This window comes from Choristoneura fumiferana, chromosome 22 (genome assembly GCF_025370935.1).
Source record: "Choristoneura fumiferana chromosome 22, NRCan_CFum_1, whole genome shotgun sequence".
Taxonomy (NCBI): domain Eukaryota; kingdom Metazoa; phylum Arthropoda; class Insecta; order Lepidoptera; family Tortricidae; genus Choristoneura; species Choristoneura fumiferana.
This window is the reverse complement of record NC_133493.1, coordinates 101,345-123,065: the sequence shown is the minus strand read 5'-3', so window position 1 is coordinate 123,065 and position 21,721 is coordinate 101,345. Positions and strand designations below refer to the sequence as shown.

Sequence of the window (21,721 nt, the reverse complement as noted above, 5' to 3'; positions counted from 1 at the left end):
CGCTGTGGCGGGGCCACGGCGGGGCGCAGCGGGCGACGGGGCGGCGGGGGGGCGGCGGTTTAGTATGAACTGCCGCGTAGGGTTGCCACGATCGATTGACCTTCAATAGATTTTGTTTATTGAGTTGTTTGAGTGTGAAGTTGATATATTTGGGTGGTGGGAGTCAGTGTAGGAAAAAAGGAGGTTCGATTTATATTTTTTTACTATGCCCAGTCTACAAGTTTACAAATGTTTTAAATGCAAATTGCCAATCGCAATCTCGACGTGGTTGCATATTATTTGGATAATTTTATACTGGCGGTTTTTCTTTCAGTTTTTATTTTCTTACTGACTTACTGACTAGAATTACTGACCCGGCAAAACAAAAAATATATATTATTAAATAAATTGTTACATAAACCTATTTGCAAGTGTATTATGCGTTAAACTAACTTTAAAAAAAGTTAGTTGGGGTGTCTAAGATTTTCATTTTAATAACACCGGCACCAGCAGATAATAAATAAAAATAAAAAACAATTATAACCTTCTTTTTTTGAAATCAGTACAAAAAGTGAAACCGAATATGATGTCTTTTTATAAACAAACCGAACCCCAACTATAGGTAGTTAAACTGTCATTGCGAAGCGGACTAGGGCAGCAACAAATGTCACCAGAAGTGTCAAATTACGCCACAAATTGTAGTAATTCTATACTAAATAGGGCATTAACTGTCCGCTTTACCCTAAATCTTTTGAAGAATAAACACAATTTACAGCACAGGGTTACATTTTAAATTTGATACTAAATTACTATTTCAAGATCACTTAAGGCTAGACAATATTATAATCATTAATCACATTATAACTCATTTATTGAAATGTGTTATAATTAATTTCAGGAGTCATCACAAACTAAATTTATGGAAACCACAAATTCAATCAAATTAATTTAACAAATGAGTTAATGCATTATAGATTTCCATTCTACTCGCATAACTGTGCTACTTTTGTTCCTTTATTTAAACAATGAATTTTTACATAAATAAAATAAAAGCATAATAAAAATTAACTAAAACGGGCTTCTCTTCCAAAGGCAGCGGAAGCGCGGGGCATTGTGCTAAGACGCTAGCGGCGTTGCCTCGTTGCACTGCAAGGCTCAGTCTTTTGGGCGAAGAAAAGCCTGCTATTTGTCGCCAGATATGCCGATTGTTTGTCGACACTTCTTCATAAATTTTTTTGTGCTACTTTTTAAAAAATATTGATTCACTGTTCATTTCATTTTAAATCATACAAGTTAAATGTAATTTTCAAATGCGGTACAATACTAATTTGACGGCACATTGATAATTTTTTATCTTAGAGATGTCAAATAAATGTCAAAAATTATTTCAATGCCCCCGTACCAAGAGACAGCGATAACACTGCCATGTCCGATACACTGATTTAACAATATTAAACTTTAAGGCTCAATAAATGATCTAAATTTTGCAAGTAGCCCCATGGCCAGACACCTTTAGTTTTCAGCACTTGAAATGTTCATTTATTCAAAATTTCGCCCTTTGGGTAGGTATAACTATTAAATACTTATATGAGTTCAGTACATTCTATACAGATTTGCTAAATTTGTTTTGTCACTCGGATGTACGGAACCCTGAAAAGGCCTATTACCAACCTTTGGCCAATTCTTATTATCCACAAACAAATTAAACTAACCGCGGTCACTATCCACTCGAGCGCAATTCAACTTCCATCATCCTGCCTCTTTCTAACCCTTACAATATAAGATATACCCCTCTCATCACAATCCGCTACCATTTATATTTGAAGTGGCACTTAGACCAGAAATCCGTCTCGCTCTATCTTGTTAGTTGTTGTATCGTGTGTCTCGTTTCTCGAGCAGGATGCAACCTGAGTTTCCTTTGTGAATGGTTTAATGAATTCACGTTTACATTCGGTCAGTAAAGGGTTGCTTTTGATGGTTTGAAATGTTTTGCTTTCAGTCGAATGTTTTTAAAGGTAATTGAAGCTGGTTTTGAAAGCATTACTTTATTTCAAAGAGTGGGCGGTGAAGGAAAAAATGTTTGGGATTTGGTATTACACCTAAAGTAAACTAGTCATTACCCGCGACTCTGTCCGCGTCTATAAAAACTATCCTATGTCCTTCCCCGGGACTCAAGCTATATGTATACCGAATATCATCTAAATCCGATCAGCGGTTTAGAAGTGACGAAGTAACAAACAATCAAACAGACTTACAAACTCACGCATTTATAATATTAGTGGGATAATGATAAACTGCCTTTTCGCATCAATATTATTCCCAAATTTTATGAATTAAATTTTGGTTTTGTTTTGCGTACCTTGACTTTAACGAAGCTCGATATTTCGGCACAGCTACATGCGCCATGGTGGTCACGCACGAGACGATATTGGGCTTCGTTAAAATCAAGGTACCATCAGCCAAATATGTGGTCTACCACCCTAAAGTTGATAATCGTTTGCATGTCACAAAACAATAATGCCAATAGACGTGTCTGTCAACTTGAAAGTTCGACTTTAGCGACATATTCATTTGATAGGAACTTGTTTAAAACTTGGTAGACCACTTATTTGGCTGATGGTACGCGGAACAAAGCCCGAATTTTATTAATAAAATAAGTTTTTGGTTAAAATTTCATGCTGACTGTACTTTTTGTTGACTGTACTTGTATCGTCACCCAAACTACATTTGCATACCAAACTTCAAGTCGATGCAATTAACCGTTGAAAAGTCTCGTCCTGTGGAGACGATCCTGGCCGGACTACCAGGATGTCACTACCAGATTATTGTATGGACACATAAAGTAGGTATACCAAATTTCCAGTCAATCCAACTACTGGAAGTTGGTCGAATTTAACTTGCAAGATTTGATTACAAGCAGACAGATAAGCTGACAGACAGACAACGGGACAGGTGAAACTAAATAAAAGCTTGTAATAATTAGTAATGACCGCGAGTCTAAAATTATTCCCAAATGTTTTATTTCCCAACTCTCAATTTTCTCCGAAGCCAAACATTTTTCTCAGTTTATTTTTTTATGGTTTTACAAACCACAGTAGATTAAGTTAAGGTTTTGTGAGCATGACACAAGAGACTTGTAGCAAACATATTCAATGAGGTTCACAAGGTATGAAGAAATCCTTCAAAATTTCCACGGGATATGGAATGAGATAGAACCATAGAGCTAGGGTATATTAGAGCTTCTTGCTGCAAACAATAAAAATAAGTTAACTTAGCTGTACCGCAGCTTTAAAAAATTAAAACCGCTCCCGAACGCTTTCGAAGGCTCAACATCTTACGGCTGATTGAATTGAACTAGTAAGAAACATCACTAGAAAACTCGATTTAACGTAAAAAATGCATTGAAATCTGTCTATCCGTTGGAGAGCTACGATGCCACATACAGACAGACGGACATTGGCGTCAAACTTATAACACCCCTCTTTTTGCATCAATGGAAACAGTAAACACGAAGTACCCCTACTGTAGGGTACCTATAATAATCAGGTAGGCTAGGTTGGGGCAATAATAGGGTTTAGGTAGATAGAGTCAATATTCCACACAAGCACAGCTGCCGAGGTAAAGCTAGCATGTCCATATTTCTCGCACACACAACATCCAAAAGTTGATGGTTAAATAAGAAATTGTACCTTCTATTAATCGTAGAAAAAACACTTATTTTATAGAAAAATCCACCCTCGAATTTCTTGTTAGGAACTTGTTATAATGATCCCACTGCAAAGAAAAATAAGTACTCTCGATAGCTCTCGACATGTACTGGCCAGCATTTATTGAAACCTTTTTGTGTAAAAAAAAACTCAATTGGAATCACTGTTAAAACGGCCAAGAGATGTTTTCCATCTTTAAAAACATCCTTAGAAAGAGCACACTGAAAAATGAGCCCTCAAACATCCTTTTACCTTTTACTTTCAACTGTCTATTCGTTCGTTTTTAAACGTTCTAGTTTTCATCCGATTTCAGACTCTATGTCAGTTTGGTAAGGTGTCGTTTGGAGGGGTGTGTGTGGGCTAGGGGTACACCGGGGTGCTCCAGGGTCCTCCAATTTCGGCAAGGTTAATGGTTGAGTAATCGACGGGCGCTCGGGGGCTGCTGCGTTTGATATGTGAGGAGATAGAGTGCCTGGATACAACTATTGTATCTTGCAATGTTGGCATGTCCCAGCGGAAATGGCAATCCGTGGATTCGTATTTATTTATTAAACTCTAAATTGAAAATACAAACTGAAATATAGATGCACAGAAAAACCAGAAAAATAAGACCAGCACTGGGAATCGAACCCAGGTCCTCGGCATTCTTTGCGGTGTTTTGTGGTGGCCGAGTGGTTTGACCTATGGCCTCTCAAGCAGAGGATCGTGGGTTCAAACCCCGGCTCGCACCTCGGAGTTTTTCGAAATTCATGTGCGGAATTACATTTGAAATTTACCACGAGCTTTACGGTGAAGGATAACAACGTTAGAAAACCTGTACACAAACCTGCGAATCAATTCAACGGTGTGTGTGAAGTTCCCAATCCGCACTGAGCCCGCGTGGGAACTACTGCCCAAGCCCTCTTTTTCAGAGAGGAGGCCTGTGCCCTGCAGTGGGACGTATATAGGCTCGCCGTCTCCACTTCCAGCGTCCCTATCCCTCGAAAGCTCGATAAACCCTGGCTCTTATCACGTCCCCTTCCCGTAACCGATACACAGTGTACTCGCGTAACGCGATCGCGGCACGGGCTTCTTTTTTTATTAAATTTTTCCGTTTCTTCCGTTTGATTGCGCGTCTCAAGTTACAGTAATCACATTGTTTCTACAATCACGGGAAGACTTAGAACCTAGTGAACTTACGATTGTTTTTGGCGGATGAATTAAATATTTTCTTCTTTATTACAACACAAGGGAGCGAAGTTGGGTTTGAACGCTTGATACGGGTACATTTTTCTGCCATTCCTAGAGGGGGGGGGCATGCTAATGTTGTGACGAGGCTACGAAAGACTCGTTGAGCCTTCAACCTATATCTTCGAATCTCATAATCTGTTCTTTTAAAAAATCAAAAAACCCGACTTCCAATACTAAAAGGAATAAAATAATAGTGGCCTATAGTGGTCTAGAACTCTGTTAAGTAGCTAATTTAAAGTTCAACAGTCGGGACCCATTTAAATCGTGACGCTCAAAAACACTTTTTTGATATTTATGTGAAAACGATAGATTAAAAGTATTATAACCCATATATTTAGAATGGGCTAATTATTAGCTTTCATTTGATACCCATATTGTTACAATACCAAATATTTTTTTTCATTCCTCCGCCATATTTTTTTCGCAGACGCCATATTGAAATATTATATAGCCTATGTCACTCCGACAATTATGACGAATCCAATGATACCTCATATGTTAGAATCCGTCTAGCCGTTTAGGCTGCAGCGAGGACCAAAGAAATGGACATACATACCTACATACATACGCTCGAAAAACATAACCCTCCTTCGGGCAGTCGGGTAAAAAGGTACAAGTTCCTAATTTTAAGTTTGTAGGCGTTCTATATAAAGTATTGTTTTACCTACATAGTGTATGATCGTAGCAGTTGGGCCTACGTGACATACAATATTTATATATTGTTTGATGTACAACTGGAGGCTATCCCGATCTTGTGGTAATATCGGGCTAAAAGTAGCCCATGTTTTATTCTGCTACTAGAGTTTACCCGCCGCTTCGTACGCTTACCTACACTATTCGATGTGGCAGTTACATTTAAAATTCCGGGAAATTCCCCTGGGAAATACCAAAATTTATATCGTGATCTTCATTAAGGTTACCTACATACCAAATTTCGTGACTCTAAGCCCAGTGGTTGTTATTTCGAGATTTTATCCCTATCCCGTGGTAATATCGGGATAAAGTAGCCTATGCGTTATTCCAGACGTCCAGTTATCTACGTACCTACCAAATTTCATCTAAATCTGTCCAGCCGTTTTAGCGTGAAGAAGTAACAAACTTACACACACACACACACTTTCGCATTTATAATATACCTAATAAAGTAAAATATGAGCTTATTATTGTAAAGTTTCTTTAAAATCCATTCAGTATTTTTTGTGAGACAGATTAACAAACATCCATAAACACACAAATCCATACAAATTTTCAAGTTTAATTAATTAAAACTAATAGAATTATACCGATTTTAAAATCTTCAGCCATCAGCCAAACATGAAACTACCGTGAGACTCATATTAAATGATATTTTAACGGATAACTTACGTCTTAAACCAAATTTAGCTCCACATGTTTCGGGCTGTTTCGTAGCTTTCGTAGCCTTGGCCAAGTCGCGTGCTCCTGAGAAGAAGGGCTACGAAATAGCCCGAAACATGTCGAGCTAAACTCGGTTTAAGACGTGAGTTATCCGTTACAATATCATTTAACATCAGCCAAACTTTAAAAATTGCCATCCTAATCTGCAATACATTTGTCAGAGTGTACAGTCCCCCTAATACAACAATCAGCGCTCGGTCACCTCACCAAGGGGGGGGGGGGTTGAGTGCTCAGTAATTAGTTTTCATTATCGCAATACATTGTATGGGTAAGTGGGTGCAGTCAAATCGGACGGAACCATCAATAAAGTTGTAGGTAGTGGGTATGCATCAAATTGCCTGTGCACGTCCCACTGCTGGGCACAGGCATCCTCTCACAATCAGAAGACTTGGGCCGTAGTTCCTACGCGGATCCATTGTGAGTTGGAAACTTCACACTCAAACACACACTTTGAATTGCTGCGCAGGTTTGTGCAGGTTTCATGATGTTTTCTTTCACAGTAAAGCTTGTGGGGAATTTCAAATTTTAATATTTTAATTATACAAAACTAGCTTTTGCGCGCAACTCCGTCTATGAATTCGTTTATTGCTATCCCGCGGGAACCATGTCATTTTTCAGGATGAAAACTATCCTATATCTTCCCAGAGTCTCAAACTATATTAACACTTCATTTAAATTATTTCAACGGTTTAAGCGTGAATAATACTAATTAAAATGTATTATTAATAATATAAAACAGGATACAACAAATATAATTCCACATTTAGTGGTTTCGTGACATCAAATAATTTATAAACATTCATACAAACTTTCCGCGTCCCTCTTCAATGGCATTAATAAAGGGAAAGAATATTTAAATGAAGCAATATGTCTGTTTATTACGATTATTTGTTTATTGTGATGCGCCCCATATTAAATACAGTGGCTTTGGGTTGCCGATGCCTGCACGCAGGGCTGCCACCAAGTGCAATACAATTAAATAAAAAAATAAATACATTGACAACAAAAAACATTATTTCTGGTGAAAAGTTGTTAAAATATTGGGCCTTTAACAAGAAAATAATTAAAACATAGACCGTACTCGTCAAATTGCAACATTAGTTTTTTTTTTATTCGACTGGGTGGCAAACGAGCAAGTGGGTCTCCTGATGGTAAGAGATCACCACCGCCCATAGACACCTGCAACACTAGGGGGATAGCAGATGCGTTGCCAACTTAGAGGCCTAAGATGGGATACCTTAAGTGCCAGTAATTTCACCGGCTGTCTTACTCTCCACGCCGAAACACAACAGGGCAAGCACTGCTGCTTCATGGCTTTGAAACATGGGTTTAAAACCACGCTAAGAAAATATAATTTTAAAGCAAAACTACAAAATGGATTCTAATATACAAAAAATGTACTATTATATTAATACTATACCCCCAAAGCTTTATCACGAGGATGATATGTATATGTATTGCTGAAATTATTTCAATGTTTTGACCTCATTACACATGTGGTCACAATCACAAGTAGTAATCTTCGTACAGTTTCGTTCGAGTATAGCAAGGCCTTGATTGAAAATCATTTATGATTAAATAATTGAAATTCAAGTAAAACATTAAAATAATTCGATAGGCAACCCTACAAACAAGCCACCGTATGATTTCATTGTAATAGAACACTAATTCTTCAATCGAATGCACAGCCCCGGCCTCCACCCCACACGAAAACCGATCTTACCCCACCAAATTAAAGTTCAAACCCAATCACCCAACCTAATAACAGAGGCGCCCAACAATTGGTTTTATTGTTACCACCCGCCGATCCAAAGTTACTCCGGATCACAACTCTAAATTTTGAACTCGAAGGAAATTGTACTCTAATAATTTAGAGTAGAGTTCCGTTGGCTTCGGGTTGTAGAGTATTAAATAATAGGTGTCACAAACAATTGGTAGCCGGGGTGGTATTGTAGTATCGCTAATCACTCCAGAATGGCCGCGTCGGAGAGCTGAGGGCGGTGTTAGGGGTTAAGTCAGTTTTATATTTGGGGATGGTTTATGAACTCGTGTTGAGACTAATTGAATTTCCATTTGAAATGCGGGAGTAGCGGGAATGTCAGTTTTAACAGAATTATAACCATATCGAAAGTACAAACTGAGACATGGATGCACAGAAAAACCAGAAAAAGAGACCAGCGCTGGGAATCGAACCCAGGTCCTCAGCAATCCGTGCTGCGTGCTAACCCCACCATCCATGTCTCAGTTTGTATTTTCGATATGGTTTCACGGGATACCCGTAAAAGTAACAAATTTGGAGTTGAAATAAAAAATACAAAAAGACTCCAGAAAACCAATCAGAATTATAACCCTTTTTTGGCTTCAATTGTAGCTTAGAATGTAGTGTCTTGCAAAATCATATCACTGATCGGATCAGACTGAGTCCTAATAGCATTAACAACAACAAAACAAGCTGGCCTAAGGAAACAAGCAAACAAGGTTGTTTGTCCTAAGTACGTGTTCAATTACTTTTAGTTAATTTAACTAATGAGTGAAATTAATAGCCGGTCTTGAATCAACTCATAAATGGTAAAAAGTGAACAAAATAACAAAAAAATGTGAAGCTAACTGTTCCCTTGATTAGCTTGCACTTTTCTGCGATGTTAATCTTAACAAACCACATGGAAAGTGTTAAATTAAACCTCGCCTCGTCAGTCTTCATGTACAGCACAAACTGTTAACAATTTTTTTTAAGAATGTTGAAATAATATCCAAAACATCAAAGCTGGTAACCCTCGTCTAGGTCTTAAGTACTAGGTACATCTGTTAAAAAAAGTTAGGACTCAACAGGCTAGAGGTTATTAGGAGTTTATAAGAGGGCAGGGCTATTTGACGTATGGTAGGAAACTTACTAAACCGTTAGCTGTTTTTTAAAGAAAAAATACTAATTCTACAAAACCATCCGCCAACCGACCAGGCAAAGTAGCAATCAGCACTTTGCTTCGTGCATTGGAACTAAAAAAAACAGTTTTGTAAATTGTACTTCACGTCTAACCCGGTTCACTGCTGCCCGTTTGGGCTTGGTAGCGCTTTGAACACGCATGGCTTTTGGTTTTTGTTTTTAACCAATTCCGGAATTCAGTTTTTCTTTTTGAAATCAACCAAGCTACCAAGCCCAGTTTAACCTGTGGTCTCTCAAGCATAGGATCGTGTATACAAACAAACCCGGGCTCGCACCTTTGAGTTTAGTTCCCAATTCTCACTGGGCTCGCGTGGGAACTTCAGCACCAGCCCTAGTTTATTTAGCGTTAAACTGGAACGTATGTATATAAGCGTACGCATGCGTATATAATTTTGCAGGTGGTAGGACCTTGTGCAAGGTCCGCCCGGATTGCTACCACCATCTTGCTCGCTAATCCTGCCGTGAAGCAGCAGTGCTTGCACTGTTGTGTTTCGGCGTGGAGAGTAAGACAGCTGGTGAAATTACTGGCACTTGAGGTATCCCATCTTAGGCCTCTAGGTTGGCAACGCATCTGCAATACACCTGGTGTTGCAGGTGTTTATGGGCGGTGGTGATCTCTTACCATCAGGAGACCCATTTGCTCGTTTGCCATTCAGTCAAATAAAAAAATAAGCCGAAATCATGAGATTTTCTACTTCATGGGTGAAATTTTATCTTGCGTCCTTCTGTGAACTAAGACTGAGAACTGGTAATACATTAGACATTGAAATTAGCATTTCTAGATACTAGAATTGATGAAATATCCCATTTTGTGTACTTCTCTGATTTCTAGACACTGAAATTCAACTTACATGAACGGTGTAGGTTATATAAAAGCTTACAAAAATGTGACTCACACAAACAGTTATAAAAACAAGATTAATTCTGCTTTACAAAAACTCCCCCCTGAAGTGGAAAGCCCGAAACTGCCCACTAATTAGGCTCAGGCTCAGTTCAGTTATACTAACGCAATTAACTTTTTTTATTCGTTTTGTTTTCACTTTTTATTTGTTCCTTTCTGCGACGCACTAGGCTTTGATGTTATTAAAATGATTTATGTAAAAAACGTTTAAAAATGGTGGTAAATTTGATTGTTTGTAATACCAGTAATTTTAATTCAATCCAGGGTTGTCAATTGTTTGTTTTATCATCATCATCATCATATTAGCCGTAGGACGTCCACTGTTCGACATAGATCTAGAGGTGAGACGTATTTACTGGAATAGGTTTTGGCTTGGACGCGTGAGTACGCGTTCCCGCCCGCGATTCCTTTAGCGTACGAGTATTTAGGAGTACGGCGGCTGACCACGTTCCGCCAACTTGAAAACTAGCAATTATGTACACTTTTTAAATGAAAATTTTATAAAAATTGCTGACAATCTGCCTGTATAAAGTATGAAGGGAAATTTTTTGTCGGTATTTAATTTAAAATTAAAAAAATATTAAGTGTGAAGACTGAACTGTGACGTGGAATTCGGTAGTTCGATATTTGTAAAACTACTAAAACTATTACGGTGTATACGCAATTACGGGAGCGTATTTACGGGAATCATTTTGTTTACGCAATGAGTCAATTGAGTTAAGTACTCGTAGATACTCGTGGACCTAGTCTTTGGATCTAGTCTTTTTGTGGACGCGTACTCGCAAGACTCAGTCCGCGTTTTGCCTAGTACGTCTCACCTCTACATAGATCTCCCCAAATTATTTGTTTAAGTTTAATAAAAACGATACTGTATAAGCTTCATCTCCAAAGCTGGGCTTTAGGATTACGTACCCGAAGGGAGACGGGTTGTATCTCAGGAACCGTACCTAATTGACAGACAACTGAAATTTAGGCATAATATTCGTTTATTTAATTTATAATTTTGTATTTTGGCCTCTATGTGTACAACCGTAGATGCACAAGCTCGACTCGGACTTATCGCTTTTTATTATTTTACAACAGTGTTACAGTTTTTTCATGTCATTTATTACGAAAGAATTTCCATTGCCAAAATATACAGACAGACAACTCAGTACCTACTCAGTAGGGTATTTATTTATTTACGAGTACTGCCTTTTCGCAACGTAACGTTTGGCAACCTGTTTCATTTCGCAAACTCTAACCCCCTTATTCATAAACGACAATCAAACCTATTTTAGTTAAAATGCCGCTAAAATTCGTTTGTCCTTATCTGTCACTTCGACATTTGTATTTGTTAGAAAGGGACAAAGCATTTGTTAGTTAACATAGGCTTGTTAAATTTTATGAATAAGGGGGTTCATCTGTAAATATTTCAGGATTCATTTCAGGGCCATCGTGTAGAACCCTTTAGGTTAGGTTAGGTTAGTTTTATAAAAATCCTGAAATATTTACAGTTTCAGAAATATCAAACAGTTGGGAAATGAAAAGTTGCGAAATGAAACAGGTTGCCAAACGTTATTCGCCGAAACAATAGTAAACCATTTATTTAACTGGAACATTACCTACTACAATTAATTACCAAATTTAAATAAGTCAACAGTACGTTTTTAAAATACGGACATAATATTGAAAGAAAGAAAGAAAATACTTTACCTATTCATAACAGTAAATGACACAACAATATATTAAAAGTACAAATATCGCCTGAAACATGTCATCCATAGATCATCCCGCTCTTTAGTTATCACTTACCACTATAAATCGAATTTAGTGTCCATTGCGTCCATTTGTCCCAGTTTACAATACACTGCGGCGTCAATAGAGCGGTGTGAGCGCGCGTCGCGAACACACGCGTTAATCACTCCGGTACATTGCGGGTTGTCGCTGCGGGGCGCGGAACAATTGGCGCTATTAACCTAATTATTGGTTATTGAATATTAAGAGGGCTCGATAGTGACACGGATATTGTATATAGCATTAATAGTGCGTAATTACCCTATTAAGCGCTAGTAAGCCCTCTTGTTCTGAGAGGAGGCCTGTGCCCAGCAGTGGGATGTATATAGGCTGGGTTTAATTACCCTATTGCTAGCGTTTATCATTAGGACTAGCAATTTAATTGAAATTTTGATATTTCGCAAAAAATCCCGTTGGAATTTCTAAAGATTACACCGTGAATTTCACTAAAGTTGCATAAAAAACGAAAGAAATTTTAGGATTGTATTCCGATCCCGTGTGAATTTTGGTATTTTAAAAAGTTAGTACTTACTTGTTACAGACGGTCTAGCTATCTGGGTACATACTAAATGCCATCCAAATCTGTCAAGCTGTTTTAACGTGAATGAGTAGCAAACACACACACCCACAAACTTTCTCATTTATAATTAGTACGATCTGTGTACCAAATTTCATTTAAATCTGTTTTGCTTGATGGAGTAACAAATACAAGCACAGTAGGATAAATATTCTAATAATTACGTAAACTCTAACCGAATTAGTAATAATTACTACATATTAATTTTAAAGCAAAACAGTGTACAAAAAGATACCCGTAAAACATTAAGCGCGTCGAGCAACATGGCCGCCGCGCGACATTTCCCGCCGACACGACAAACGACATAAAGTGTTGCCGCCGTATATCACGCGCACAATGCCGAAGATTTACTATCCCTGGCTGTGAGAACCATTGTTTCGATGCCAGGGGCGCTGCACCGCCGGCTCGAACACTGTGCCTACAGTTTTATTGTTTAATACCCTTTGTATGATACTGTTCACGGAATATTTAGTTTATTTGAAATTCGATAGATGTCACTGGGATCGAATTAGATGGCGCTATCGTTTGGTTGCCTCAGATCCTATAAAAGGAAGAAGTTGTTATTTGTTTAATGTACCTTGCTACGAATGTAAACTGTGTGGGGTTTTATTTCATGAACCCTATAGTGGACCTCTTCTTTTTGGATTGTACGGGCATTGTACAGATACTTCGTTTGCGAATCATTTGTATTATAGAGTGATTTTACATTTGGTTAATAAATCAGCTTCAGTAAAAAACATAATTTAAAACCGGCCAAGAGCGTGTCGGACATGCCCGACATAGGGTTCCGTAGCTATTACGAAAAAATTAAGTAGTATTTTTCTAATGATTTCTTATTTTGTACGGAATATTCCAAGTAAAGGTATATTTTATACCTTAGGCTGCTGTTTACTCTTAAACTCCTAATAATTCTCAAGAAAACTTAACCGTTATAGTTTTCCTTGTAAGTTTGATATACTTACTACTATACTGAATTTTTTCTAATTTTTCCACCCACCGGTTTAGATTTTAGAAGGGGGGGCGCTCGATTTTTCGCTCGTAAATTTGCACTTTAAAGTTGAATATTTTGCAAACAAATCACTGAATCGAAAAATCGTTTTAGCAACCCCTTTTTGGTTTTAAAATACTTATTCAACGATACACCACACTACAAGGTTCGATGAGAAAAAAAAATCACCCCCACCCCAACTTTACGTCTATTAAGTACCTACTCTATAAAAATATTTTTTTAAATTTTTTATTTTACATTTTAATCGGCATAGTTTACATATATTCGTGCAAAATTACAGCTGTCTAGCATCATAGTCCCTGAGCAAAGCCACGAACGGACAGACAGACAGACAAGGCGAAACTATAAGGGTTCCGTTTTTGCCATTTTGGTTACGGAACCCTAAAAAAGCATTCTGGAAAAAATGCGACCGAAAATTTTGCTACCAGGAAATAACGATTCTGGGAAATTGACCTAACAAACCCACAAAAGCGAAACTAACTGTCTGTTTGTCTGTCTATTACATATTCATGCTTAAACCACTGAACCGATTTAGATGAAATTTGGTATGGAAATTTGACACCCTGGAAAGGAGAAAGGATATCTTTTATCCCGGAAAATTCCATCTAACCCACGGGCACGCGATCGACTATTTCTTCACCAGTAGGTCGTACGTAAATAAGTTCTATCGTATAAACCAGTCTTTCATTCGATCAGCCGTTTGTCAGTCTAACTACCCTTGAAAACCTATTTATACCCTCCCATTCCCACCACGTTCATTATTGTATGTACAAGCATATAACCATAAAGATAAACATCTCCTTTATTTCTTAATAACCAAAACTCCGTATTCAGCGATCTTTAAAAGACCACTGTTTTCTTTGTGGTTCAGACTCGGGTGTATTATTTTAATTGAAACTTGGAGGCGTGCCCTTTGTTAGTCAAAAGGTTTTTTCTTTCAATTGATTCGTGAATGCGGTGAACAGTTGCTCGCGGCTCGATTACGTTTTATTAAGATGTAGGTTTTTGGGGTTCCGTAGCCAAAATGGCAAAACGGAACCCTTATAGTTTCGCTGTCTGTCTGTCTCGTCCGCGGCTTTGCTCAGGGACTATCAATGCTAGAAAGCTGTAATTTTGCACATATATATATGTAAACTATGCCAACAAAATGGTACAATATTTTTTTTACAGTACCTCCCATAGACGTTAAGTGGGGTTTTTTTTTCTCATCCGACCTTGTAGTGTGAGGTATCGTTGGATAGGTCTTTTAAAACCATTAGGGGGTTGCTAAAACGATTTTTTGATTCAGTGATATGTTTGCAAAGTATTCCACTTTCAAGTGCAAATTTTCATTAAAATCGAGTGCGGGAAGTACAGTCAACGTCATAAATAAAATAAGTGATCACTTTTTACCTTGTCATTTTAACGTCATGTTTGAAAAGCCATACGAAATTGTTTACAGACTGAAAGCGGCAAGGTACAAAAGTGACCTTATTTATGACGTTGACTGTACATAAGAAATAGAAATAGAAAAAAATAGAAATATTTGTTCGCACTTCGCAAATTACAGAAGACAATTAAAAACGAAATCGCGAAGCGGTCCCAGCTCAGCATAATGTTGGCCGTGAAGGCCAACGCTGGTCTTCCGCTGTGTAAGATAATGTTTGTCTGTTTGTTTGTTTATACTCTTTATTGTACAAAAAGGAAAAATTGTAGGTCCCAAATATGTTTGAAAGTAAAGTACCTAAATACCTATTATGCGTCTAAGATTCCTACCGCAGCGAACAAAAGAGCTGATGATCTTGAAACGGCTGAACCGATTTTGATAAAACATGTCTAAGAACCATGGCTAGAAAACCTGCTTTCAAATAAAACAAACCGCATTCAAATCGGTCCACTCGTTGCCACAGACAAACACACATAGCGGTCAAACTTATAACCCCCCTCTTTTTTGCGTCGGGGGTTAAAAACAAAAAGGTTACATAAAAAAAAGTAACGTATTAAGTACAAAGGCGGACTTATCCCTGCAGGGATCTCTGCCAGTCAACCTTTGAGTAGTAAAGGAGCAATCAAAAAACAAGGATCGACATATTTAATAGAGCAAAACATTTGAATAAATATAGATAATACCGTAAAATTGCATTGCTCCTTGGGGCTAGCTAAAAAACGAATTCTACACGGACGGAGACGCGGGCAATAGAAGAACATGAACTTTCCTCTAGTTCTCGTACCACTTGGACTGTATAAAACTGAGGTACCCTGTTCATAGTTTTCCAATATTTTAATGGCGGCACCCGCAGCTAGCGAAGCGCCCGCTCCCGAAACAATGGCCGCCATTAAAATGTTGCGCGCGAGCGCCCGCGAACGCGTTATTGTACAACACATTTGGTATTGTGGACATTTGGGTGTTAGGAGGTTTCTATGTATGTATGTATGTATGTACCTAAACTCTTTATTGCACGAAAGAAATTAAACAAATATAATTGGCAAACTTTGAGATAGGTACTCAGTTTGGCTCAGGCCTGAAATATCCGTTTTCCTAAAATGTATTTTTCGTAAAATGTCTGCTTTTCAGAATGTCAACACGTCTTTTGCATAATGTCAGCTTCTCAAAATGTCAGCTATTTAAAATTGCTTGTCTTCAAGAATGACAGTTTTTGTATAATGTTCGCTTTTCAGAAAAGTCTTATTCCCAAAATGTCTCCAATCATGGTCTTCAAATTTCATCTAAACGTCATTACTCATTAAAATGATCTTGAATGCCAGTAATTTTATATCAGGTAGTTATAGATATTTATGTTATCAAAGAGTAAGTATGCAAACAATAAAATTAAACCTTTACATTTAGAAGATTGATTTGAAAATAAAGCCGACATTATGGGAAAACAAACATAACAAGACTATATAGCCTATTTAAAAAAGTGAACATAACGGGAAAGCAGAAATTATGGTAATGCTAATATTATAGGAATGTAGACATTATGAATAGACGACTTCCTGAGATTGTACACATTTTAAATAGCAGACATTTTGAGAAAGTTGACAAAATAGAAGTGCTAACATTGTGAAAAGGCAGACGTTTTGAGAATTGTACATTTTAGGAAAACAGACATTTCAGGCCTGAGCCCTCAGTTTTTATAGTGCGTGAAATAGAATAGAATGTATAGTTTCTCTTTATTTATATAAACATTGATACTTTTCTTTTCTTTAAGTTTTAATTGTATCACTCTTTTCATGATGTGTACACATAGCTGAATTTTATTGTAAAATTATCTCTTGCCTTAATTATTCTCATTACCTACTGTACCGCATGTTTACAATTTGTTTTGTGTGACAAAATTAATAAATAAATAGTTTTAGGTATGTAAAACACTCGCTACAAACGCCTAAATATTATCCCACTAATAATATTGTTAAATGCGAAAATTTGCAAGTCTGTATGTTTGTTTATTACCACATAACGTCTAAACTGCTGAACCAATTTAGATTAAATTCGTTATACAGATAGTTTGAGTCCTGAGGACGGACTTAGGATAGTTTTTATCCCGGAAAATTTCATTATTCCCGCGGGATAGCGATAAAGGAATTCTATGCGGACGCAGTCGCGGGTAACAGCTAGTTACCTATAATGAGTCCGCCAGTTAGATTATCAGTTGATTAACATATGTACAGATAGTTCAACTCAGTTGTGCGCGCGGCCCTATGTGTGCGTGCGCTTGTAAATATACAACTTTCACGTGACGCGGCAGTCGTCGTCCGAGCAAGACGTGTTCTTATCGCTTTACCCACACATAGGGCCGCGCGCACAACTGAGTTGAACTATCTGTAGCTAAGAACCCCAGAGAAAGAAAAGAAAGAAACAAAGAAAATACATTTACTTAACGCCATAAATAACATCACAATTAACAACAATAGAACAATGACAAGACATAAATGACGCTAAACAGGAAGGTAATAAGGGTAAAGGGTAAGAAACTCGCTTTCACCTTAAAACCGCATCGAAATCAAACCATCTGTTTGAGAGCTACGACCACGGACAGATAGTGTTGGCGACTGGCTGCGGTATGACCTTTTTTATAACTATACTTTTTGACACTTGCTTTTTTAATTTCATTGTCAGTTGTGATTTGTTTGCCCAATCTGTCGGTTCCAATACATAAAATTGTGCTTTTATTATTAAATAACCTATCATTTAACCCGTGTTTCCATCAATCTTCCCATTACTTCCCATACAGTCCACCACTAGCTATCAGATAGTGTAACGCCACTAACACACTGTAACTTTATAACACCCCTCTTTTGGGTCGGGGGTAAAAAAGGTAACCATTGTTAAAACCACGAATGTTTACGCGCTCGTCAGAGTGCGCCGGTGGTTCTAGTGTTTCTTCGGAAGCTCGTTAAGCGACGCAAAGCGTCAAGAACGTCAAGTATCAGCTCGTCTGAATCGATAACTGTGGCTTGGATACTGTGCCGTTTTTGTTATTTCCAATCACAATTTTTACGAAGTGATTTGATTTTCTTCCATAAATGGCGATTCGCAACTGACAAGTGCAATTTACGAGTGTAACTACTTAGAAATCAAGTAGATTGATTTAGAAAAACATAAGAATATTATTTGAAGTAATTATTAATTAAAGTATTGGAAAATATGAAACTACCATGAAACTCACTCATATTAAATATATTGACCCGGATAACTCACGTCTTAAATCGAGTTTAGCTCGACATGTTTCGGGCTAATCCGTAGCCTTTCGTCTTCGGAGCAACGCGACTCAGCGGCTGCTGGGGTGTCGAGCTAAACTCGATTTAAGACGTGAGTTATCCGGGTCAATATATTTAATATTGGAAAATAAATACTACCAACTAACATAAAAAAAAAGAAAATACTGTTGGGGTGTGTGAAATTATTTTCAAACGTTATTTTACAAATACTCGTATACACACGATCATTTAGTATTTTTTACTAAAATATTATAAAATGAAATGGTTTTGGAATTAGACCACTTGTAAAAAATTAACAATGCCAATTATCACCTAGTATAACCATAGCCAATGTCAAACCAACCATCAAATTCTCTAATTTAGCACCTGGTACGACATTGGTTATAGTTTATAGTTCGAGTAACTAGGTACAATTCACACTCAATTTGTTATTATGGAGTGTAGAGTCCTCCGTCTAAGTTGAATTAATTTTTAAGTCTGTATACATGTACTTAAAGCCCCAATATTAAAGTTATTTTCTAACACTTCTATAAGTAATCTAACGGAATTCTCGTTTGTCCACAGCCCAAAAGCGCGCGCGCATCACAGAGGTGTGTTCCAGCCCCTCCCCCCCGACGGAGCAACCGGACACCAAGTCCCCCCCGCACTCCTCGCCGCTCACCACCCCGCCCCCGCGCTCGCCCTCAGACCACGACCTCAACGTCGAAGAAGAGCTCGAGGATCCATCAGAAAACTCCCTCACCCCAGAGAACCTATCAATGAAAGCGCCAAGAACCGAAGAGACACCCGTCAAAAAAGAAGAAGAAGAAAAATGGGACAATGACTTCAAATACAAGATGTTCAGACGCGACAGAAAAGAGCCTGAACCTGAAGATTGTTCCTCATCCTTCCAGAAATCTCCAGTTGATGTGCTCATCAAAGTTTTCCCCAGGAAGAGTCGACAAGAGATCGAAGCTACTCTAGCAAGGTGCAAAGGGGATGTAGTGGCTGCTATGGAGATGATGGTGAATGGTACAGAACCTCCGACACACGCGTACAACCTGACACAAGAATCTCCACCATTCATGCAGAATTACCAATCAAAGTCAGCGTTTTCTCCACTATCCAACCAGAGCTTCAAGTTCTCTCCTTCGAGAAGGTTCCTGACGCCGCCGTATAGTGGTACTGGGTATCTTCCGACGGTGATCCGGCCGCCTCCGGAGTACCTGTCCGGCTTTATGCCGCCGGCGGAGCTGATGTACGGCCGGCAGATGCCCGTGCCGTCTCCCGGCACGTCACCGCGCTCAGATAATACCAACACGGAATTTTCTGACTAGGGGCGTCTGAACTGGACAGTGTAGCTGAACTGTGCTTTGAACTGTGAATGTGTTAGAATTGTTTATTCAGAGTAATTATTGTAATTTCGAATACATTCCAAACTGGTCTGTTAGAGTTAGAATTGTTTGACGTATTTTCTACGTTAAGTAGATCACGGTTACCTTTAATAAGCTTCCTAATGAGGATCGAATACTAGCGAAAGTAGACGCAGTTGACGCACATGAATGATAGTAGAAGAGCTTGGTCTACTTACACGATATTACATCTACCCGTGATTAGGTACGCTGCTTATAGCTGCGTCAAAATATCAAAGCTACTTACTTGCGGTCTACGACCTGTAAAAAATATTTTCATCACACTTGCTCGTAAACAGTGTCGTAACATGCAGGCTACCTTGGTTGCAACCCCCCAAATAAAACCCTCGACCTTAATGTGCTTGTCATGAAACCCGTGGTCGGTAAATGAGTCATTGCCCGTACTAATTTTGTTGTCATGAAGCCCAAGGTCGGTAAATGAGTGTGATACTGCATGGCGTGCAGGAGCGCGGCGCGCGCACGTCGGGCGCATGGTCAGGCTGGGGGAGGGCGGCGCGGAGGCTGGCGCTGCCAAGAGCGCAGTCAGCGGTATCGGCAATTTTTGAAAAAATATTAGTTTTTCTATACACAAATATTAGTTTGTTATTTGTAAACAAATGTACAATCTTACTCGCAAATGTGATGAAAAACAATAATATATCGCACGGGCGGTACTAGAATTACGAACATTGACTCATTAAAGCCCTCAGTCTTCGACTTCGGGCTTCTAATAGACTCTCGTCCGTAATTCCTTGTTTACCGCCCTTTAGACACAATGTACTATTACATCTAATGTAAAAACGTGAATCACTTAAACTTGATATTAGAACTTTTTGTGTAATGCAGGTCTGACGTACCCGCGAATTACAAATGTAGAATTTGGGCCGTTTCACGTTTATGTTAGCATGAATTACGACGTGGCTCCGGCACCGGTTGGATAATGCCAAGAAGCGCGAATGCGAAGCGTTATCCTCGCTTCTTTTTCGGGCCAACACAAACATTCACGGCACTGGTGTAACGCAAGAATATAGCTTTAGCATATTAGAAAGGCTTTTTGTGCCTTCACATGTTTATTATTTCACATCTAATCAATTTCTGAACTTCATAATCTAAGATTGTAGATCTGAACTGAAACGAAACATAATAAAGGCCATTGCTCTACGATGTATTATTATTAAGGCCCGGAGTTTTGTGGCTATTGACAGATGTTAGGGAGAGAGCACCGCTTTTTATCGATGTTATCGAGAAATCGATAGTTTTTTTAATTTATGTTTTTACTAGCTTTTGCCCGCGGCTCCGCCCGCGTGGTATTCGGTTATCGCGCGCTGTTCCCTCGGGAACTGTGCATTTTCCGGGATAAAAAGTAGCCTATGTCACTCTCGGGCCCATAAACTATCTCTATGCCAAAAATTACGTCGATCCGTCGCTCCGTTACGGCGTGAAAGACGGACAAACACACAAACATACAAACACACTTTCGCATTTATAATATTAGTATGGATGGATTGTATAAAACCTCAGACTTTCCGATGATACGTATTTTCAGCGGTCAATGATGAATGAAATTATCGGAAAGTTTAATTCGTTTAAATTGCTTTATTGAAATCACTATAATTACGAATACCTTTATATTTTATAACTTGAGAAAAGATCCCTCTGAGACCACTTAACGTTCGGTAGCTTGCCTACCCCCTTTAATAAAATAAAAGAGAAAATATTATTTTGTATTCCTTCAGTTCTTACCGTAGCCAATATAAAGTATTTTATAATAATATTCCAAGCTGTATGTATTAAAGTAACAACTTAATTAACAGTTGTCGATTTCGTATACAAAGTCTATATCATTGTTAATTTCAGTATCGATAATATCGATAAAAAGCGGTGCTCTCTCCCTACAATCCGTCAATAGCCATAATCATAATTCATAATTATGAATATTTTTATGTCATTATGGTTTTATCCACCATGTAGTGTATACGATGAGTGTTCAAGATGGCGTCTAACGCTCCTGTGTATATAATTTTAGTCTAATTTATATCTCTAATAGTTAGTACATAAGGTAGTTAGTACATGACGTTTTGTTTACTCAACAT

At 38.2% G+C, this 21,721-nt stretch overlaps 1 protein-coding gene across 1 annotated transcript in view; it reads left to right on the top strand.

Annotated features, from left to right (window-relative positions):
* Positions 1-20,317, top strand: part of LOC141440447 (doublesex- and mab-3-related transcription factor A2-like) — a 251,496-nt gene extending 231,179 nt beyond the window's left edge. The window contains exon 4 of the mRNA XM_074104966.1: positions 18,802-20,317. Within this exon, the coding sequence (XP_073961067.1) occupies positions 18,802-19,553 (752 nt within the window). The 3' untranslated portion in view covers positions 19,554-20,317. The remainder of the gene's footprint in view (positions 1-18,801) is intronic.
* The last annotated feature ends 1,404 nt before the right edge of the window (positions 20,318-21,721 follow it).